This window comes from Trichechus manatus, unplaced genomic scaffold, assembly GCF_000243295.1.
Source record: "Trichechus manatus latirostris isolate Lorelei unplaced genomic scaffold, TriManLat1.0 scaffold00115, whole genome shotgun sequence".
In the NCBI taxonomy this organism is placed as follows: domain Eukaryota; kingdom Metazoa; phylum Chordata; class Mammalia; order Sirenia; family Trichechidae; genus Trichechus; species Trichechus manatus.
Genome location: NW_004444051.1, coordinates 5,340,814 through 5,359,187, shown reverse-complemented (window position 1 = coordinate 5,359,187; position 18,374 = coordinate 5,340,814). Strand labels below are relative to the sequence as shown.

Below are 18,374 nucleotides of genomic sequence, written 5' to 3'. Positions count from 1 at the left end.
AAAATAAAATAAAATAAATAAAATAAATACAATTTATTAGCATATATATAAAAAAAGACAGGAAAGAAAGAAATGACCAAAATGGATCTCAGAAGAGACTCCAAAACTTACTTTTGCGCATAGAGTGGCTAAAGCAAATGGATGAAATAATGAAGTAAAAGAACTGAACAGAAGATTTCAAAGGGCAGCTCAAGAAGACAAAGTAAAGTATTATAAAGAAATGTGCAAATACCTGGAGTTAGAAAACCAAAAGGGAAGAAAACACTCTGTGTTTCTCAAGCTGAAAGAACTGAAGAAAAAATTCAAGCCTCCAGTTGCAATACTGAAGGATTCTATGGATAAAATATTGAACAGGAAGCATAAAAAGAAGATGGAAGGAATACACAGAGTCACTGCACCAAAAAGAATTGGTTGATGTTAAACAATTTCAGAGGGTAGCATATGATCAAGAACCAATGGTACCAAAAGAAGAAGTCTAAACTGCACTGAAACCAAAAAATCAAACCAAATCTGTTGCTATTGAGTTGATTCCAACTCATTGGGTTTCCAAGGAGTGGCCGGTGGATTCACACTGCCAACCTTTTGGTTAGCAGCCAGACTCTTAATCACTGTACCACCAGCGCTCCAAGCTGTGCTGAAGGATTGGTGAAAAACAAGGCTCCAGAAATTAATGGAATACCAATTGAGATATTTCCACAAACAGGATGCAGCGCTGGAGATGCTCACTCGTCTATGCCAAGAAATTTGGAAGACAGCTACCTGGCCGACCAGTTGGAAGAGATCCATATTTTAGCCCATTCCAAAGAAAGGTGATCCAACAGAATGCAGAAGTTTTTGAACAATATCATTAATATCATACACAAGTTAAATTTTCTGAAGATAATTCAAAAGCAATTGCTGCAGTACATCGACAGGGAACTGCCAGAAATTCAAGCTGGATTCAGAAGAGGACACGGAACCAGGGTCACTGCTGATGTCAGATGGATTTTGGCTGAAAGCAGAGAATACCAGAAAGATGTTTACTTGTGTTTTATTGACTGTGCAAAGGCATTCGACTGTGTGGATCATAACAAATTATGGATAACATTGAGAAGAATGAGAATTCCAGAACACTTAATTGTGCTCATGCGGAACCCGTACATAGACCAAGAGGCAGTCTTTTATATAGAACAAGGGGATACTGCCCCGTTCAAAATTAAGAAAGGTGTGTATCAGGGTTGTATCCTTTCGCCATGCTTATTCAGTCTGTATGCTGAGCAAATAATCTGAGAAGCTGGAGTATATGAAGAACTTGGCGTCAGGATTGGAGGGAGATTCATTAACAGTCTGCCATATGCAGATTACATAACCTTGCTTGCTGAAAGTGAAGAGGACTTGGAGCACTTATTGATGAAAATCAAAGACTACAGCCTTCAGTATGGATTATACCTCAACACAAAAAAAATACACAAAAATCCTCACAACTTGACCAATAAGCAACATCTTAATAAATGGAGAAAATATGGAAGTTGTCAAGGATTTCATTTTACTTGGATCCACAGTCAAGCCCATAGAAACAGCAGTCAAGAAATCAAACGACACATTGCATTGGGCAAATCTGCTGCAAAAGACCTCTTTAAAGTGTTAAAAATCAAAGATGTCACTTTAAGGACTAAGGTGCACCTGACTCAAGCCATAGTATTTTCAATTGCCTCATATGTATGTGAAACTGGACAATGAATAACGAAGATTGAAGAAGAATTGATGCCTTTGAATTATGGTGTTGGCAAAGAATATTGAATATACCATGTACTGCCAGAAGAACAAACAAGTCTGTCTTGGAAGAAGTACAGCCAGAGTGCTCCTTGGAAGCGAGGATGGTGAGACTTTGTCTCACATATTTTGGACATATTATCAGGAGGGACCAGTCCCTGAAGAAGGACATCGTGCTTGTTAAGTTAGAGGCTGAAAAAAAAAAAAAGGATGACTTTCGAGGAATTGGATTTCACAGTGGCTGCAAATGGGCTCAAACATAGCAAGGATTGTGAAGACGGCGCAGGATCTGACAGTGTTTTGTTCTCTTCCAGGTAGGGTCGCTGTAAGTCGGAATTGACTCAGCAACACCTAACAACAACAATTCATTCTCATTTATTTTAAATATTTTTCAATTGAGAAACCAGATATTCAGTGATTTTATTGTTATTATGATACAAAGGAACTCTATCATTAAAATTAGAAGAGATAAACATATATCATGAAAATTAGAAGAGAGAATCATACTTTAAGTGAATAACTGATTTAAACAATTTATTTTTCAAGCCTCAGTTCTCCAGCCTCCTTAACTACCAACAAACAAATTAACAAATTAAACTCAAATGGAATTCTGTACATGGTGTTATTGAATAGTGGAGATTAAATTGATATGTGGCATAAAGCGTTTTGTCAAAGCATCACTATATAGGATCAAATTTATTTTATCCAAAGTATGTGATTTACTGGCTTAGATGAAATTAATTTTAAATTTTAACTTGTCCAAAGCACAAGATGTAAGGAGTCCTGGGGGCGGAAAGTTTAAGAACTTGGCTGCCAGCTGAAAGGTTGTGGTTTGGAACCCACCAAGTGGCTCTGCGAGAGAAAGGTCTGACGATCTGCCTTTGTAAAGATTATAGCTAAGAAAATCCTGTGGGGCAGTTCTACTCTGTAACACATGGGGTGTCTGCGAGTTGAGAATCAACAAGCAGCATAAGAGAATTCGTTTCTGGGAAAATTTTTGTTTGCCTGTTTATAGGAAGTCTATTACTTAGGGACAGTTTGTAAACAATTTTGAACTTGTTTACTGTAGAAGCAGTGCTTGACATGGTTGTTAAAGTTCAAACGTTGGTTCACAGACGTTTATTTAACCATTCTTCAGACTGAAAAGTTGTGCTAATATTGTTCCCCATATTCTGGGCCCAAATTGGTTTGGAAGAAGTAAGCAAAAGAGGCGAGTTTCTCTTCTCCCTAGAGCTCAGGATCTAGTCCAGCCTCTGAAGCGGATGAGATTTCTCTTTTGTACCTCCTGTCTTTTTTTCTGCACCCCTGCCTTCCCATAGCATCCTCCTCTTTAGGCCTCCAGGGATGTGATTTCAGTAAAAACTGCCTGTCTCCTAGTCACTATTTTCCAATTTATTTGAATTATACTAAAGTTGATGACTGAGTAAACAATATGGCTATTTTGTTTTCATGATACCACATAGGTATTTTACAATGTCTGAATGATTTTATTTAGCTTTTGTTCACATATCTGTTTTTAGGAGCCAAGAACTTCTCAGAGTTACCTCCCTTTGCTTCTTAAAAACACCCTCCACTCAGAGCTGCAGCTGAGTGGCCCCAAAATGTTCGTGGAATGCTTCGGCTTCTCAGATTGAGATGGTATGTGGGATTTCAAAATCTATGAGATTTCACTCAAGGCAAACTTAGTCCCACAACGAAAGACTGAAAAATTATAACAATATTAACTGATTAGTTTGGTTCACTCTGCTATTGGCATCCACTTTATTCTCTATATTGTCCTTGTGCACTTTGCTGTCACTTTAGAGAAATATACTACATGGAATCCTAGCCTAAGTAAAAAGCAAACGGAAGCAGTGAACTTGCCCGACACCAGTGTAAAGACAGTTCAGAGGTCTACTGCCTGCCAAAAATAGATGTAGTTTATGGTATGTTCAACTCCATTGCTCATATTTTTCCATTTCCTCTTCCCAGCTGAATAAGTGTGTGTGTGTGGGGGGGGGGATTACTACCATAAAAAGTACATTTCCCCCTCTATGTTCAATCATGGAGGGACATCTATAAACACGGGCTTAAAGCCCAGAGGAAAGGAGATATTTCTGAAATATTGTCTGATAGTTACTTCAGCTTCCAAATAAAAATGGTTTGAAATACATTTAGGACATATAAGCAGAAATATTGACATACGGTATGTGATATTTGGCCGAGCTCATGGATGATACAGAAGCCTGCCTGAAGGAGCTATGCTGGTAATTGTGTAGCCTAAGAGGGGACCAATTAGTAGTCTCAGGGACTTTGACGAAACACTGAAATTTAAGGCTCTATGGAAACTTAGTGGTCATGCATAAAAATTTATTTGGTGACTATAGCACAGGGATGTATTGAATACAAACATGAATACAATTAATGAGAATTGTTTTGAGATAGCTATTCAGTTTTTGTTTTTGTTTTTAATTTCCAAACGATGTTATTTGCTGGGCCCTAGGTAGCCACAGGGGAGCCCTGGTGGCACAGAGGTTAAGAGATCGGCTGCTAACCAAAAGGTTGGCAGTTTGAATCTATCAGTGGCTCCTTGGAAATCCTATGGGGCAGTTCTACTCTGTCCTGTAGTGTTGCTATGAGTTGGAATTGACTCAACAGCAATGGGTTTGGTTTTTGGTTTAGGTAACCATGAAGGAGCCCTGGTGTCACGATGGTTAAATGTTCAGCTGCTTAAACCCACCAGCTACTCCGTGAGAAAAAAGACCTATAGATCTGCTCCCATAAAGATTATAGCCTAGGAAACCCTATGGGGCAGTTCTGTTGTCATATGGGGTTGCTGTAAGTTGAAACCGACTCGACGGCACACAGCAACAATGGATAACCATGAGGAGTTCTTGGGTGGTGCAAACATTTAAGTGCTGGACTACTAACAGAAAGGTTGGCAGTTCAAACCCACCCAGAGGCACCTTGGAAGAATGGCCTGGCAATCTGCTTCAGAAAGGTCAGAGCCATGAAAACCCTATGGAGCACAGTTCTACTCTGCATGCATGGGGTTGCCATGAGTCGGAACTGACTCAGTGACAACTGGATGTTAGGTAACCATGGCAAAATGTGACATTTTTGATCAATATCTATAACTGAATTATTTTCAGGCTACTTAGGGTATGACATTTATTTGCTCATTTATTCAGTTATAGCAAAACATCTAGAACTATTTCTCATCCCCTCCTAAGTTATCTAGTGTGCATGTCACATATGCTCAGAGCATGTTTATATATCAGGCACATAGATTTAATGAAGAGAGCAAGATTAGTAGCTGTGCATGCTGAAAACTGTATTTACTTGAAAAATAGTTTTGAAGAGAGCAAGTTATTAGGATTAGCATTGGGTTGAAATTAGGAAACCTAGTTTCTGTTTCTACTTCTGCCTTCTAGTTTTATGAGTTTAGATAAGTGACTTAATCATTCTTGGATTTATTTATCTGTCTCTAAATTGGGAAGAGTAGCAAGTTCATTTCCAAGATTCCTCCTTTTCTAAATATCTAATGTATCCCATCTTGTAATAAGTACCACTTTTATGCCAAGGGTATTGGCTAAAATAGCTAGAAAATTCTGTAAAAAGAAAATCCAAATAATTGCCCTTTTTTCCTACAATTATTATTACCTGATCGTGTAGCACCTGTTGTTATCTGTTGCTGTTGAGTTGATTCTGACTCACAGCAACCCTATTGGACAGAATAGAACTGCTGCATAGGGTTTCCAAGAAGCGGCTGGTGGATTTGAACTGCCAGCCTTTTTTTGGTTAGCAGCCATAGGTCACTGTAGCTCTTAACCACTGTGCCACCAGGGCTCACCTGTAGATATTTCTATATTTATGATTTTGGAGGCAGAAAGAAAGATATCATCATCCTACTTCAGGCACTCTACTGAGGGACCATCTTCCTTTGGTAGCTCTGTAGCCACCTAATTTTTTGTCTGAAAACAGTATGGCACACTCCAATGAGAAACAGGTTGTTGTGGCTGGGTGCTGTTGAGTTGATTTTTGACTCATAGTGACCCCATGTGACAGAACTGAACTGCCCCATAGGATTTTTTAGGTTGTAATCTTTATGGGAGCAGATTGCCAGGTCTTTCTCCCGTAGAGCTGCTGGGTGGTGAGGAACATAGGGAGAAATTAATGAAGGAGCTAGTTAGAAGTTGTGGTCAGAGTTATAGCCCACACAAAATGGCAGAGATTTTTGGGAGCAGCAAGAACAGGGAGAGGTTAACAACCCTAGGCCTCCAGAGACAAAGGGAAAGAGTGGATATTGGAATTTGTAGAGAGATTTGTAGCTAACTACGGTTGCAGAGGAAAGACTGGTGGTGTAGTGGTTAAGAGCTATGGCTGCTAACCAAAAGGTTAGCAGTTCGGATCCACCAGGCGCTCCTTGGAAACTCTATCGGGCAGTTCTACCCTGTCCTATAGGGTTGCTATGAGTCAGAATCGACTCAATGGCAATGGGTTTGGTTTTGGTTTTATGGTTGTTGGAGAGGGCCATGAGACCAGACCACTGAATTTTAGTGGGGAAACACAGCAGCTTCTCAGCAACAAGGAAGTCAGGGGACAGAATAAATACACTAATCTTTTTTGTGCAAAAGCTTAATGAGCTTATCTGCTACTCAAAAGGCTGGAGGTTCAAGTCCACCCAGAGGCACCTTGGAAGAAAGGCCTGGTGATCCCCTTCTGAAAAATCAGTCATTGAAAACCTTATGGAGCACAGTTCTACTCTGATACTCCTCTGACTTTCCAATGTCTTGTTAGTGCCTAAGCCACCACCAGTTGCCCTCCAGTCAATGCATATCAGCATATCAGAGTAAAAAAAAAAAGAAAAAAAAAGCCTGAGTCAATTTCGACTCATGGTGACTCCTTGTGTGTCAGAGCAGAACTGTGCTCCATAAGGTTTTCAATGGCTGATTTTTGGAAGCAGGTCGTCAGGCCTTTCTAATGAGGCACCTCTGGGTGGACTTGAACCTCTAACCTTTGGGTCAGAAGGGAAAGTATGTTAGCCATTTGCATCACCCGGGGTCTCCTGACAGTGCCTACCATTGGCCAAACTCAAGTGAAAGCCAGAGGAAAAGGAAGCCAGGTGATACTGTCTGGTAAGCATACTAGACCAGCTGTGGCTGGTTCTCTCCTGCTGGTTCTGCCCGCCCACCCTGGTGTGCCCACTATGGAAGGGAGTTTCAGGTTTGCTTGTTGTGGTGGGGACACCTCACAGGCGCCCTCTGGAGAAGAGACACAGAACCACGGAGACAAAGCGGCATCTGCTTGCTGAGGTCTCTCTAGCTGGTGCCGTCTGGGTGGCTCTCCTCAGGGAAGGATTGAGAGAGAAGGGCGGACTGAGTCAGTGTCTGTCTGCCACAAAGGGCATATTGTTAGCAAGCTCCTGATCAATCCCCTTTGCCAATTCTTCCCAGCTCACCTGGTATTTCCTGAGTGGCTTCCGCTTGTTCTGCGGTAGGAATGGCACAACCTGTGCTGCCTGCTGGCCGTAGGTTAGGGGCCAGAAAACGCCAGGCCTTGGTCGCCTTCTTTATGTTGGGTGGGGGGATTTAAAATGCCATGCCGAAGTGTAGTTCCTCCAGTCCTGGGGCCTGCAATATAATTTCTTAATTATAATTTGGCATCCTGGTGGCCTGGTGGTTAAGAGCTTGGCTGCTAACCAAAAGGCCTCCAGTTCAAATCCACCAGCTGCTCCTTGGAAACTCTATGGGGGTAGTTCTACTCTGTCCTATAGGATCACTCTGAATCAAAATCAACTCTAGACAATGGTTTCTTTTTTTTTTTTTTTGGTCTTAAAAAGCTTTGAGAACTTGGCTGGAGGCCGGTCAGTTCCCCTTCCCCCCACCCCCCGCCCCACCACACACAGGTACCCAACAACAAGGGACAGCCCCTATGCCCCAGAGCCCACCGAATTTTTCAAAATACCTAACTCCCCACCCCAAGCCCAGGAAACCTAGTTAACCCCGCCTTGCTTGCCATACATAAGCCTCCTCCTTCAATTCCAGCTCCTTAATTTGTCCCCAAATGCAACCCCTGTCTAGCTCTGCACTATGGCATGCTGTGTCTCCCTGCCTCTGGGAACTGTTGAGTATAATTAACCTGGTTAGTTTTCATGGTCTCCATGACTCCTTCTTCCTGTTATATTTGATTTATCATCCCATGAATCTGTTAGAGCAGGATCATAGACCAGTTTGCCTTTTAAGTGACTATCAGAGATCTCCTTTGGTTGCCTCTTGCTGTTTTTAGGGTTTATAGCTGTATTTAGTATCCGGGTGGTGCCAATGCTTAACATGCTCAGCTACTAACCAAAAGATTGGCTGTTGGGGGCCACCTAGAAGAGCCTCGGAGGAAAGGTCTGGAAATTTACTTCTGAAAAAATCAGCCATTGAAAACCTTGTGGAGTATGGCTCTACTCTGGCACATATGCGGTCACCTTGAATCTGAGTCCGAAGGATGGCAACTTTTTTTTTAAAATAATATTTAGCAGTGAAGGACAGGGAGAAACAGGTCTAGCCAGCCATCCAGGGTCTGTTTTAAAACAAAAGACATTTTAACGAAGGAAGATCTGGAAGAAAGTGAAAATGTCTCTACAGCAGAGAGGAGATGGAAATCGCAGGGCCCTCTTGTTCTGCAAGCCATAGGAAGCTGAGAAAGCACTCTAGACTACCTACATATCCATCTCTGAGTGAGTATCCTTTGCGTTTCTTCAAAATTTAAGTCTCTTTTGTATTTCTTCATAATTCTCTATAGAAGTGAGTATGTGTAATAATAACCATACTAAGTTTTGTTTATTTTTGTAGCTCATTCCTTTGCATTCAGCATGCCTTAATATTTAAACCCTTGAAGGAAAGGAATCCAGTGTAAAATTTGGATCATTATATAGCAGTAGATGAATTGATGATGGAATAATAAAAGCGATTATTTAACTGAGCTTACAAATTTTACATATGCATATGAAGACAGATATTCACATATAATTTTATTCCCAGCCCTTGTGGCATTCTGAGAGCCTTGATTTGAATTTTATAGAAGATAAATTATTTTATTATAATAGTTAAACAACTGTGGTATAAACGTGTGTGCATATAGAACCCATTAGTCCAGTGGCATTAAAAGTGGGCGTTCTTATCTCTTTGGTAAGAAAATATCAGAATTTCTATTGTATTAATTTTTATCTCATTGTTCTTTCATTTATATTTTGTGTATATTTGAAATGCTATAATATATTAGAATAGAAATGCATGTGTAAAATTTAAAAATTAATATAACTTTGGGTGCTGATGCCCATTGCCATCGAGCCAATTCTGACTCATAGCTACCCTATAGGACAGAGTAGAACTGCCCTATAGGGTTTCCAAGGCTGTAAATCTTTCCGGAAGCAGACTGCCACATCTTTCTCTTGCAGAGCAGCTGGTGGGTTCGAATTGCTGACCTTTCTATTAACAGCCGAGCATTTAACCACTGTGCCATCAAGGCTCCTTTGGGTACTGATTGGGGTTTAAAATCAAAATAGTTTGGAAATCGCTGTTTCAGGCAACCGAAGATTTTCAAAATTTGCTGCATAAAAAGGTGCTTAGTTTGGGAAGTGTTTACACCAAAATTCATAAAATCTTTCACATCGACCAAGGAGAGGCAGACTATTAAATATTCGTGTTTGCATCAGGCTGAAGAACACACATCAATCTTAGGGGCTCAGAGAAAAATATTTTTGGAGTTAAACGCAGAAAAGAAATCCAGCCGGACAGGACAAAGCTTGGACATGGCGTGTAGGAGAGCATAAGTCTGCAGGATTTAACTCAGCTGTTGCTGCCCTCAATACCTAGTCTGCCCTCTCTTCATCTGCGCTGTTAAGTCCTTTATCCTGCTTTTCTATTTCTTTTTTTGATAGCATGGATCACCTGGTAACATACTATATAACGACTTGTTTTCATGCTTGCTGTGGGCTGTCTTCCCTCAGCTAGAATATAAGTTCTGTGAAGGCAGTTGTCTATGCCTGCTTTGCTCATAGATATAAACCAAGCCCCTACAACAGTGCTTGAGTAAAGGGGATGTTAACTAAATATATCCTAGGTGACCAATAGCATAGTACTAGACTAAACCAAAAAAAAACCAAACCCATTGCTGTTGAGTCAATTCCAACTCACAGCAACCCTATATGACAGAGTAGAGCTGCCTCATAGGGTTTCCAAGGCTATTATCTTTATGAGAGCATATTGCCAGGTCTTTCTCCCACAGAGAGGCTGGGAGGTTTGAATTGCCGACTTTTGGTTAGCAGCTGAGCTCTTAACCACTGTGCCACCAGGGCTCCAGTACTAGACTAGACATATACATTTTAGGAGTCCCTGGGTGGTGCAAATGATTAATGTGTTCAGCTACTAACTGAAAGGTTGGAAAGTTCCAGTCCATCCAGAGGAACCTTGGAAGAAAGGCCTAGAGATCTGCTTTTGAAAAACCAGCCATAGAAAACCCTGTGGACGTACCTGGTGTCACCATGAGTCAGTTCAACTCGACAGCAACTGGTTATTAACTATTGTAGCTAAACTGTTTTATAGTTAATGTTATAAGATTCAGACACTTTCCTGTTCTCTTTCTCAACATAAACAAACTGCATTTGGATAGGTTTTAGACCCAGTATGCTTACTAGAATGAACCTAAAAAAACAAAACTATAAATAGTAATAGTTGATTTACTTTTTTACCCAAAATATAGGTATATAGGTATAGTAAATTTTGAGAACACTGCTCTACTAGTGGTTCTCAGAATTGGTCCCTAACCGGTAGCATTAGCATCCCCAGGGAACTTGTTAGAAATGCGTATTCTCAGCAGGGGTTCTAACCAGAATGAACCAGTTAGAGGCACTGGTTAGTTGACCATCAGCTAAAAGTAAAACCATGAAGAGATAGTTCATGAGGGTGGATTCAAAAGAAAGGAATGATAAACTCAGAGAAAGTGGACAAAAGTTTAAGAGGAACATTGCTTTCAAAGTTTTGTTTAGGACAGGCTCTGTAAATAAATGGGTTGTTCATTTTTATTAATCCACTATGCTTTGTAATGATGTTCTACTGAAGTGTTAAAAGAGACAGCTGTTGTACAACTTAATATTACTGGATAGTACAAATGCTTTTGCTCTGGTGTATGGTATCATCTAGCAGAGGCTCTTGAACATATTCAATTCTGTGATTTGCTAAAGTAACTTAAAATTTTTTATGATTTCTGGTACAAAGTCAATGAAATAGAGGAAAACCAATTTCAGATGCATTTGAACAAAAACTCTCTTCCCTAACTTCACCATCATTTATTTGCTCATGTAGTCTCAAGTTAGTGAATTCCTTTTGACTCTTCTATCTGCCTCATTCCCTTCACATAGTCAAGGCCTGATCATGTTCCTACGTGCCTCACTTGCTTTCCTGCTTTCCTGTTGGCAGGGCCCTCTTTGGTTTTCTTTTAGAGTGTCATAATAATCTTTCAACTTGTTTCTGGACCCCTTCTTATTTTCTTATCAATCCTGTACTCCTGTGACGCCCCCCCCCGCCCCCAGACATATCACTCTTATGCACTAAAATTTCCTGTTGCCTGGTGGAATAAGTACACACTCCACAAATGGAATAAATGATCCTCTACAATGCATGAACAGCCGTCCCCAGTTTTTTTCATTATTACCTTACAGGAGTGTGTGTAGCACATCATGGGAGCATAATAATGAGAGGTATTAAATATATTTTTAAAAATGAACATTTCTTATGTTTTGGTCAAACTTGATTATTTACTGATTCCTTATAATATTATATGTATTAACATCTCATTTACTTTTGCTCACAATGTCAAGATATAGGAGATTCCCATACCATCAAATGATTCTAAGCAGATTGGAAGATATGATGTCTTTCCATTTTTGCCAATCAATATTCCATCTAGCCTTCAAAACTCCATTATAAAGCCATCACAATCCTGTACACTCCAGAAAAACTTCCTTGTTCTCATATCCAGATGTCTCTTAGCTGTCCTTTGATTCACCATAGCACTTTGGTTAGCAACACCTATTACACTGAACTTCTCTACAATATATTTTACTACTTTGCATATAGCATAGATGAACGCCATGAAAGCAGCAGTCAAGAAATCAAACAGCATATTGCATTGGACAAATCTGTTGCAAAAGGCCTCTCTAAAGTGTTAAAAAGCAAAGATACCTGACCCAAGCCATGGTATTTTCAATCACCTCATATGCATGCAAAAGCTGGACAATGAAAAAGGAAGACTGAAAAAGAATTGGCGCATTTGAATTATGGTGTTGGCAAAGAATATTAAATATACCATGAACTGCCAGAAGAATGGATAAATCTGTCCTGGAAAAAGTACAGCCAGAATGCTCCTTAGAAGCGAGGGTGAGACTTCGTCTCGCTTACTTTGGACACATTATCAGGAGGGACCAATTCCTGGAGAAGGAAATCATGCTTAGTAAAGTAGAAAGTCAGCAAAAAAGAGGAAAACCCTCAATGAGATGGACTGACACAGTGGCTGCAACAATGGGCTCAAATATAGCAATGATTGTGAGGATGGCACAGGACTGGGCAGCGTTTTGTTCTGTTATACATAAGGTCGCTATGAGTCAGAACTGACTTGACAGCACCTAACAACAACAGTTTGCATATTGATGTAACCCTTTATTTCTCGTCACCTTAAGGGCAAACTCCTGTGTAAAAATGGCGTGGCAAAGGCATCTGACCTCCTCTAACTTCACAAGGGGGAAGGAGAATCAAGATCAACAGCCCAAGGCTTATTCCTATGGGGTGAAGGTCAGACATGCCTCCACTCTCCAATCTTCTTACAATTCCAACACCAACCATCCCTCCCATGGCACACTCTACTTCTCTGCTGAGTTCAACAGTTTGTTGCAATGGCCACACAGAACTCACAGACCATCCTCACAGTTATGGGGTTTATTAGGGAAGTAACTTTATTTGCATTATTAACAAGCTATACAATCCCATTGGTGGGCCACAATTACCTTGTTTGTATAGTCCCACCCAGTCACTTGGGTGGGAGTTACATGACCATGGCAAGAAAGATCATATAAAAGTGATCCATCACACTGAATCCTGTAAGACAGAGATTTTTCTTATCTCTCTTTTAGTCCCTGTAGTTTTCATGACACCTGATTTACTACTCCATGAGGCCAGTGAATTTCAAGGAATTTTTGTTTGTTTGTTTCTGTTTTGTTACCACTGTCTTTATTCTTGCTATAGCAGAGCTTTCTTCAAAGTGATCTTACATCATGATAGTGCTGTATGTAGAAGAGGAAATAACTAGACTCATTCGTGTTAGAAGTGGGTGATAATAGTCTTCCAAAATATCCTCTTTCCAGCTACCCCTTGATGACTCTAAAGAACACCCAAGGCTCTACTCATTCTTATCTGAAAACCACAGCATTATATTTTCAATTATATTAGTATACATCACTGTCAAGCACGGAGAGGTCTTTTATTGCCATCACTCAGTGGTTTAGCAGAAGTCTTACATTTGTGCTTGGAAATAAACTTTATAAGATGTGGGCTAGTGGTGAACTTTTGTTTCATACAATTGTCCATTTTTTGACAAATTTAACTCCAAAAATACCACCCTTTCTGTAGAAATTGAGGGTAAAAAAGATAAGTGGGAAACACAATGCAATTAGATGTTTTCAGCAATAAATTAAATACATACAGATTTTTTCCCCATGCTTTCTTGCCTTTTGAGTAAAGAAGGCTGAAATGAGAGAGAGCTGACATTTTGCATGCATGCGGGAGGAAGGGGAGGGGTTGATAGATTGGTTTGGGGTAGGCATTCTACCAGAATTGTTTTTGGAAGATTTAGGTACTCTGGTGGTGCAGTGGTTAAGCATTAGGCTTCTAACCAAAAGGTCAGCAGTTTGAATCCACCAGTCGCTTCTTGGAAACCCTATGGAGCAGTTCTATTCTGTCCTAAAGGGTCACTATGAGTCGGAATCAACAGGACAGCAATGGGTTTTTGGTGACGCAGTGGTTAAGCACTGGGCTAGTTACTAAAAGTTTGGTGATTTGAACCCACCAGCCTGTCCACAGGACAAAAGACCTGGCAATCTGCTTCCTCAAAGATAACAGCCCTGGAAACCCTGTGGGACAGTTCCACTCTGTCCTATAGGGTTGCTATGAGTCAGAATGACTCTAAGGCACACAACAACAACAGGTCATCATAGCTAGAGGCAAGGAGAGTACTCAGATGTTGGTTTTGCTGGCAGTGTTTCTATGGGTATGTAAAAGATTTCTTTCATAGAGGTAGGAAATTGCCTTGATTTCTGATCTGAAGAGATGCCGAGTTCCGCTTGTCTCTTGGGCTATAACAATTCAATTGGTAAGAATATAGAATGTGCCTATACAAACAAAAAACTCAGGAAGGGAAGGGAGAAGAGAAAAGAGACGTAAAAGAACACGAGATGATATTTGCTCTTAGGGTACGAAAATTGAAGCAATAGGTTTAGGTTGTCACCAAATGCAGTATTTTAATAGCATCTCATCCTTCATAATCCAAGTCTTTTACTCACTTTTCCCTTTCCTTCTTCTTCTTTCCTGTCTTTCTCTTCACCAGTCCCCCCCCCCCTTTTTATTTCATCTGTATCAGAATGTTGAATGGGCTGTTTGCTATTGTCTATTGTCTAGGAATTTCTGTTAAAGCTGTAAAGTTTCTGCAAAAATAGCCTGGAAATACCTCTGCCTGAGAGACTGGGCTCCATCCCAGGTTTTTTTTTTTTTTTTTTTTTTTTTTAAGGCAATTGAACCAACTGAGCTACTCTCATCCAGTCACCTCTCTCCAGAAGTCTAGGTAATTTAGGAGAGGGTTGTGAGTCATTGACCTAGTACGGAATGTTTGTAAGGTAGACCCTCCAAGATAGTAGTTGCTTGAGATAATTGTAGATTGGCACCTCATTCCTCTGGTGAATGTCTGTATCTGAATCCAACTTTCTGATCTACTCTGTGTCTATGTGAACAAGAGGAGAAGAGAATTGATGAGAGACACCAGGAGAGGGGTCAGCCGTGATCCTGCATGATTGCTACTGTTTGGAGTAGTTAGGATGCATGGGTGTCCTGTGGGTCAGTTGGCAGATAGCTGAGCTTCAGCCAGTTTTCTCCAGTAAGGTATGTGCTGGGTAAGGGGAACAGCATCATAGGCTGTAGAGAACACTGCAGATTTCAGAACTGTGGGGTGCATGAAAGAATCAAGCCAGAGCGTATCCCCCCAGGAAAGAAACCATATAGTCTAAAGAAACCATGCAGTCCCCTCTTGTGGATGTCTGGAAAATCGTAAGTGTGCCCTACAAGAGAGACACCCACCACTCAGGGAATTCAAGGTTAGTCCCTGTCGGTAATGAAGCAGCTACAGTAGTACCACATAGGTAAGAGGTGTCAGAACTTTTCCATCTTTCCTAATCCTCTATCCCATCCGCACATGTCAGAGGAATGGAGACCCAGTGAGGTAGGGCAAAGAAACAACATAGGAAGTGCCCTAATCTGCTTTTCTGTTAGGTCCCTTGAGCCACAACAAAAACCAGTTGCTGTCAAGTTGATTCTGACTCATGGCAACCCCAAGTGTATGGAGCAGAACTGCTCCTTAGGGTTTTCAAGACTGTGACCTTTCAGAAGCAGATAGTCAGACAGTTCTTCCCAGGCACTCTGGGTGGGTTGGAACCACCAACCTTTTCGGTTAGTAGTTGAGCACTTAACCTTTTGTACCACTCAGGAAGCCACAGTAGGGGAGAGGAAAACATTAAATTGATTGGATATGAGATGCCTGGACTGGACTTAGACTCAAAGTGACTAGAAAACTATGGAATGAATGTATCCAAGAGGATGCTAAGGATATGAGAATTCAGTAAAGCATGTTTGAAGACAGTTATTAGAAAAAGATAAAACCATTTCATGATTGTATCCTAACAATTTTAGATGGTTCAATAAACCTCACGTTATTTGGGTGCATCACAGTTTCATAGTACTTATATTGTCTGCCATAACACTGTAAAAGTTAGCGGATAATAATGTGGCTGGCTTTCTTAAAGAATTCTGAGAATTTCAAGTAGATACAAGAGACTAAACGGGCAGTTTCTGTCTGGAGGTGAGATGGGAAGGCAGAGAGCGTTAGGAGCTGGTTGAATGGACATGGGGAATCAGAGGTAGAAAGGAGGAGTGCGCTGTCACAGTAAGGGGAGAGCAATTAGGGTCACATAACAATGTATGTAAAGATTTTTGTATGGGAGACTAACTTGAAATGTAAACCTCATTTAAACTACAACAATAAAAAAAAAGAATTCTGAGAATTTACTCTTCTTTGTAGCATGACTAGCACGATTAGTAGTTAGCTAAGTCTTTGATTCTAATAACTTGACCCACAATAATTTACTCTGATTCTAAAGTAAGCTGTTAATTGCCTTATTTGCAAGGCTGGCTTCTGGTGTTTGGGACAAAATTTGCTAGGAACTTCTCAATGGTAGTGATGAGTTCTCTTTTTAATTTCTATTATTTGAAGATAAGAAACTTTGACAAATTGGCTTTTTAGAATTTGGCGTCTCCAAGGAGTCAGTTTTTATTTTTTAAGAGAAGACCCATTACACTCAAGCATGCACTAAAAAGCTGTATAATAAGAGAAACTTGTTATGGGATGGATCGTTAAGAACCATCTCAGAAACAGATGGAATGGATGTGGGCTCAGCAGTTGCTGTCATAGATGATTCGGCATTTGAGGAGTTTGAGATAGTTGTCAATCTTGTGCGAATCCCTGCGTAGGCAGTGGAGTAGGTTATAAAAAGCAAACAGGCGAGTGTCTTCATCGGCCATCTGCAGAGATGGAAGTCCCGACCAAACAGAGTAGACCTCATTTTCTTTGACTCCAGGATGAACCTAATTGTCGAAAAGATAGTGACTTAGTATTATTAGTATCTGTAGACCCTTGTTCCTTGTAATTGCTGAATTAAGATTTGGGGAAGAATATGTTCATCTGTAGATAAGTGGATAAATAAGATGTGGTATATCCATACAATGGAATATTATACAGCCACAAAAAAGGAAAAGTCCTCATACTTGCTATGACATGGATGAAAGTTGAAAACATTATGCTAAGTGAAATGAGGCAGACACAAAAGGGCAAATCTTGTATGATTCCACTTATATGAAATATCTGGAATAGGAAAATGCATGGAGACAGAAAGTAGATTAGTCATTATCGTGGGCTGGGGTGAGCTGAGGCCAAGAACAAGCAGTTAATTCTTAATGGGTCCAGAGTTCCTGTTTGGGTTGATAAAAAAAAAGTTTTGGACACAAATAGGGGTGGTAGTTGTACAACATTGTGAATACAATTAATTGCACTGAATTGTACTCTTAAAAATTGTTAAAATCACAAATTTTATGTTATATATATTTTACCACAATTTAAAAATATATTTAAAATACATATTTGGGGAAGATATAGGATTGCAAAACTCTCTAGACAGAGGCATGGATTATTGGGCTAGTGTATCAGAAATCTATTAGTAATCTAAAAACCAGAAGCAGAAAGAATGTGTTAAGTTTTCTGATATGTATGTGATTGCTACGAGTCGAAATTGACTCGACGGCAACGGGTTTTGGGTTTTTTGGTTTATATGATCACAGATGAAGTATGTTTGTTCGGGAGTGGATAGACAGAGAACAGAAAGTTGCTATTTGAAGATAGACTTGAATGTGACCAAAGGAAGATGGAGGAGCTAGCCTTAATCCTCTCACTTGAGGAATTATTCTGTTTCCTGGTTTTTGTTCCTGATGTGTATTTGTACTTCCTTTTATTCTGACAGGGCACCATAATTACATTTATCTCTTCTTGCTTTGAAGTGAGTTCTACTCTCCAAATAGTGTATGTACCAAAGAACTTAGAAATGATGAGAGATGTACTTGGTATTTTAAGGTGCAGATAATCTAGTGATGATTCTAACTAAGAAGATCTGCTTAAGTGATCAGGGGGTGTTCACATTCTACCCCCCAAATGAGTATGAAAAAAGCTACTGTCTTTTGAGGCCCCTGGGTTGGAAGGTGCTGGGAAAATCACCAATGAGAAAGGGTAGTGCAAACAGCAACCACTCGGTGGTAAAGGCTACGTGGTAAGGTTAGGGACATGATTGTGATAAATAAAAGATATTGAACAACATGAGAGAGGGAGCTTTGTGTCTCTCTGAATTCTGTCTGCAGGCTGGGAGTCCCAGAGATCTAAGAGACTGAGTAACCAGCCTGGTGACTTTAGGGATGCAAATGAATTTGGAGAGCTATTATGTATAATTCTTGGATTCTATAGACCCTGATCTGCTGAACTTTCTCTTACAGAGTAAGAATATTTTTTAAATCTGGGATTCCCTAGTGGAATTCAAAGGCCGTAAATATATATACAAATACATATGGTGCCGTGGTGGCACAGTGGTTAAGAGTTCGGCTGCTAACCAAAAGTTCAGCAGTTAGAATCTACCAGCTGCTCCTTGCAAACCCTATGGGACAGTTCAACTCTGTCCTATAGGGTTGCTATGAGTTGGAATCAACTGGACGACAATGGGTTTGGTTTTTGTTTTATAT

The 18,374-nt window shown here is 40.2% G+C and overlaps 1 protein-coding gene across 2 annotated transcripts in view; it reads right to left on the bottom strand.

Annotated features, from left to right (window-relative positions):
* Nucleotides 1–16,407: 16,407 nt before the first annotated feature.
* Nucleotides 16,408–18,374, bottom strand: part of PRL (prolactin) — a 10,037-nt gene continuing 8,070 nt past the window's right edge. For both annotated transcript variants that reach the window (XM_004383994.2, XM_012557730.2), the window contains exon 5: nucleotides 16,408–16,679. In XM_004383994.2, the coding sequence (XP_004384051.1) occupies nucleotides 16,488–16,679 (192 nt within the window). In that variant the 3' untranslated portion in view covers nucleotides 16,408–16,487. The remainder of the gene's footprint in view (nucleotides 16,680–18,374) is intronic.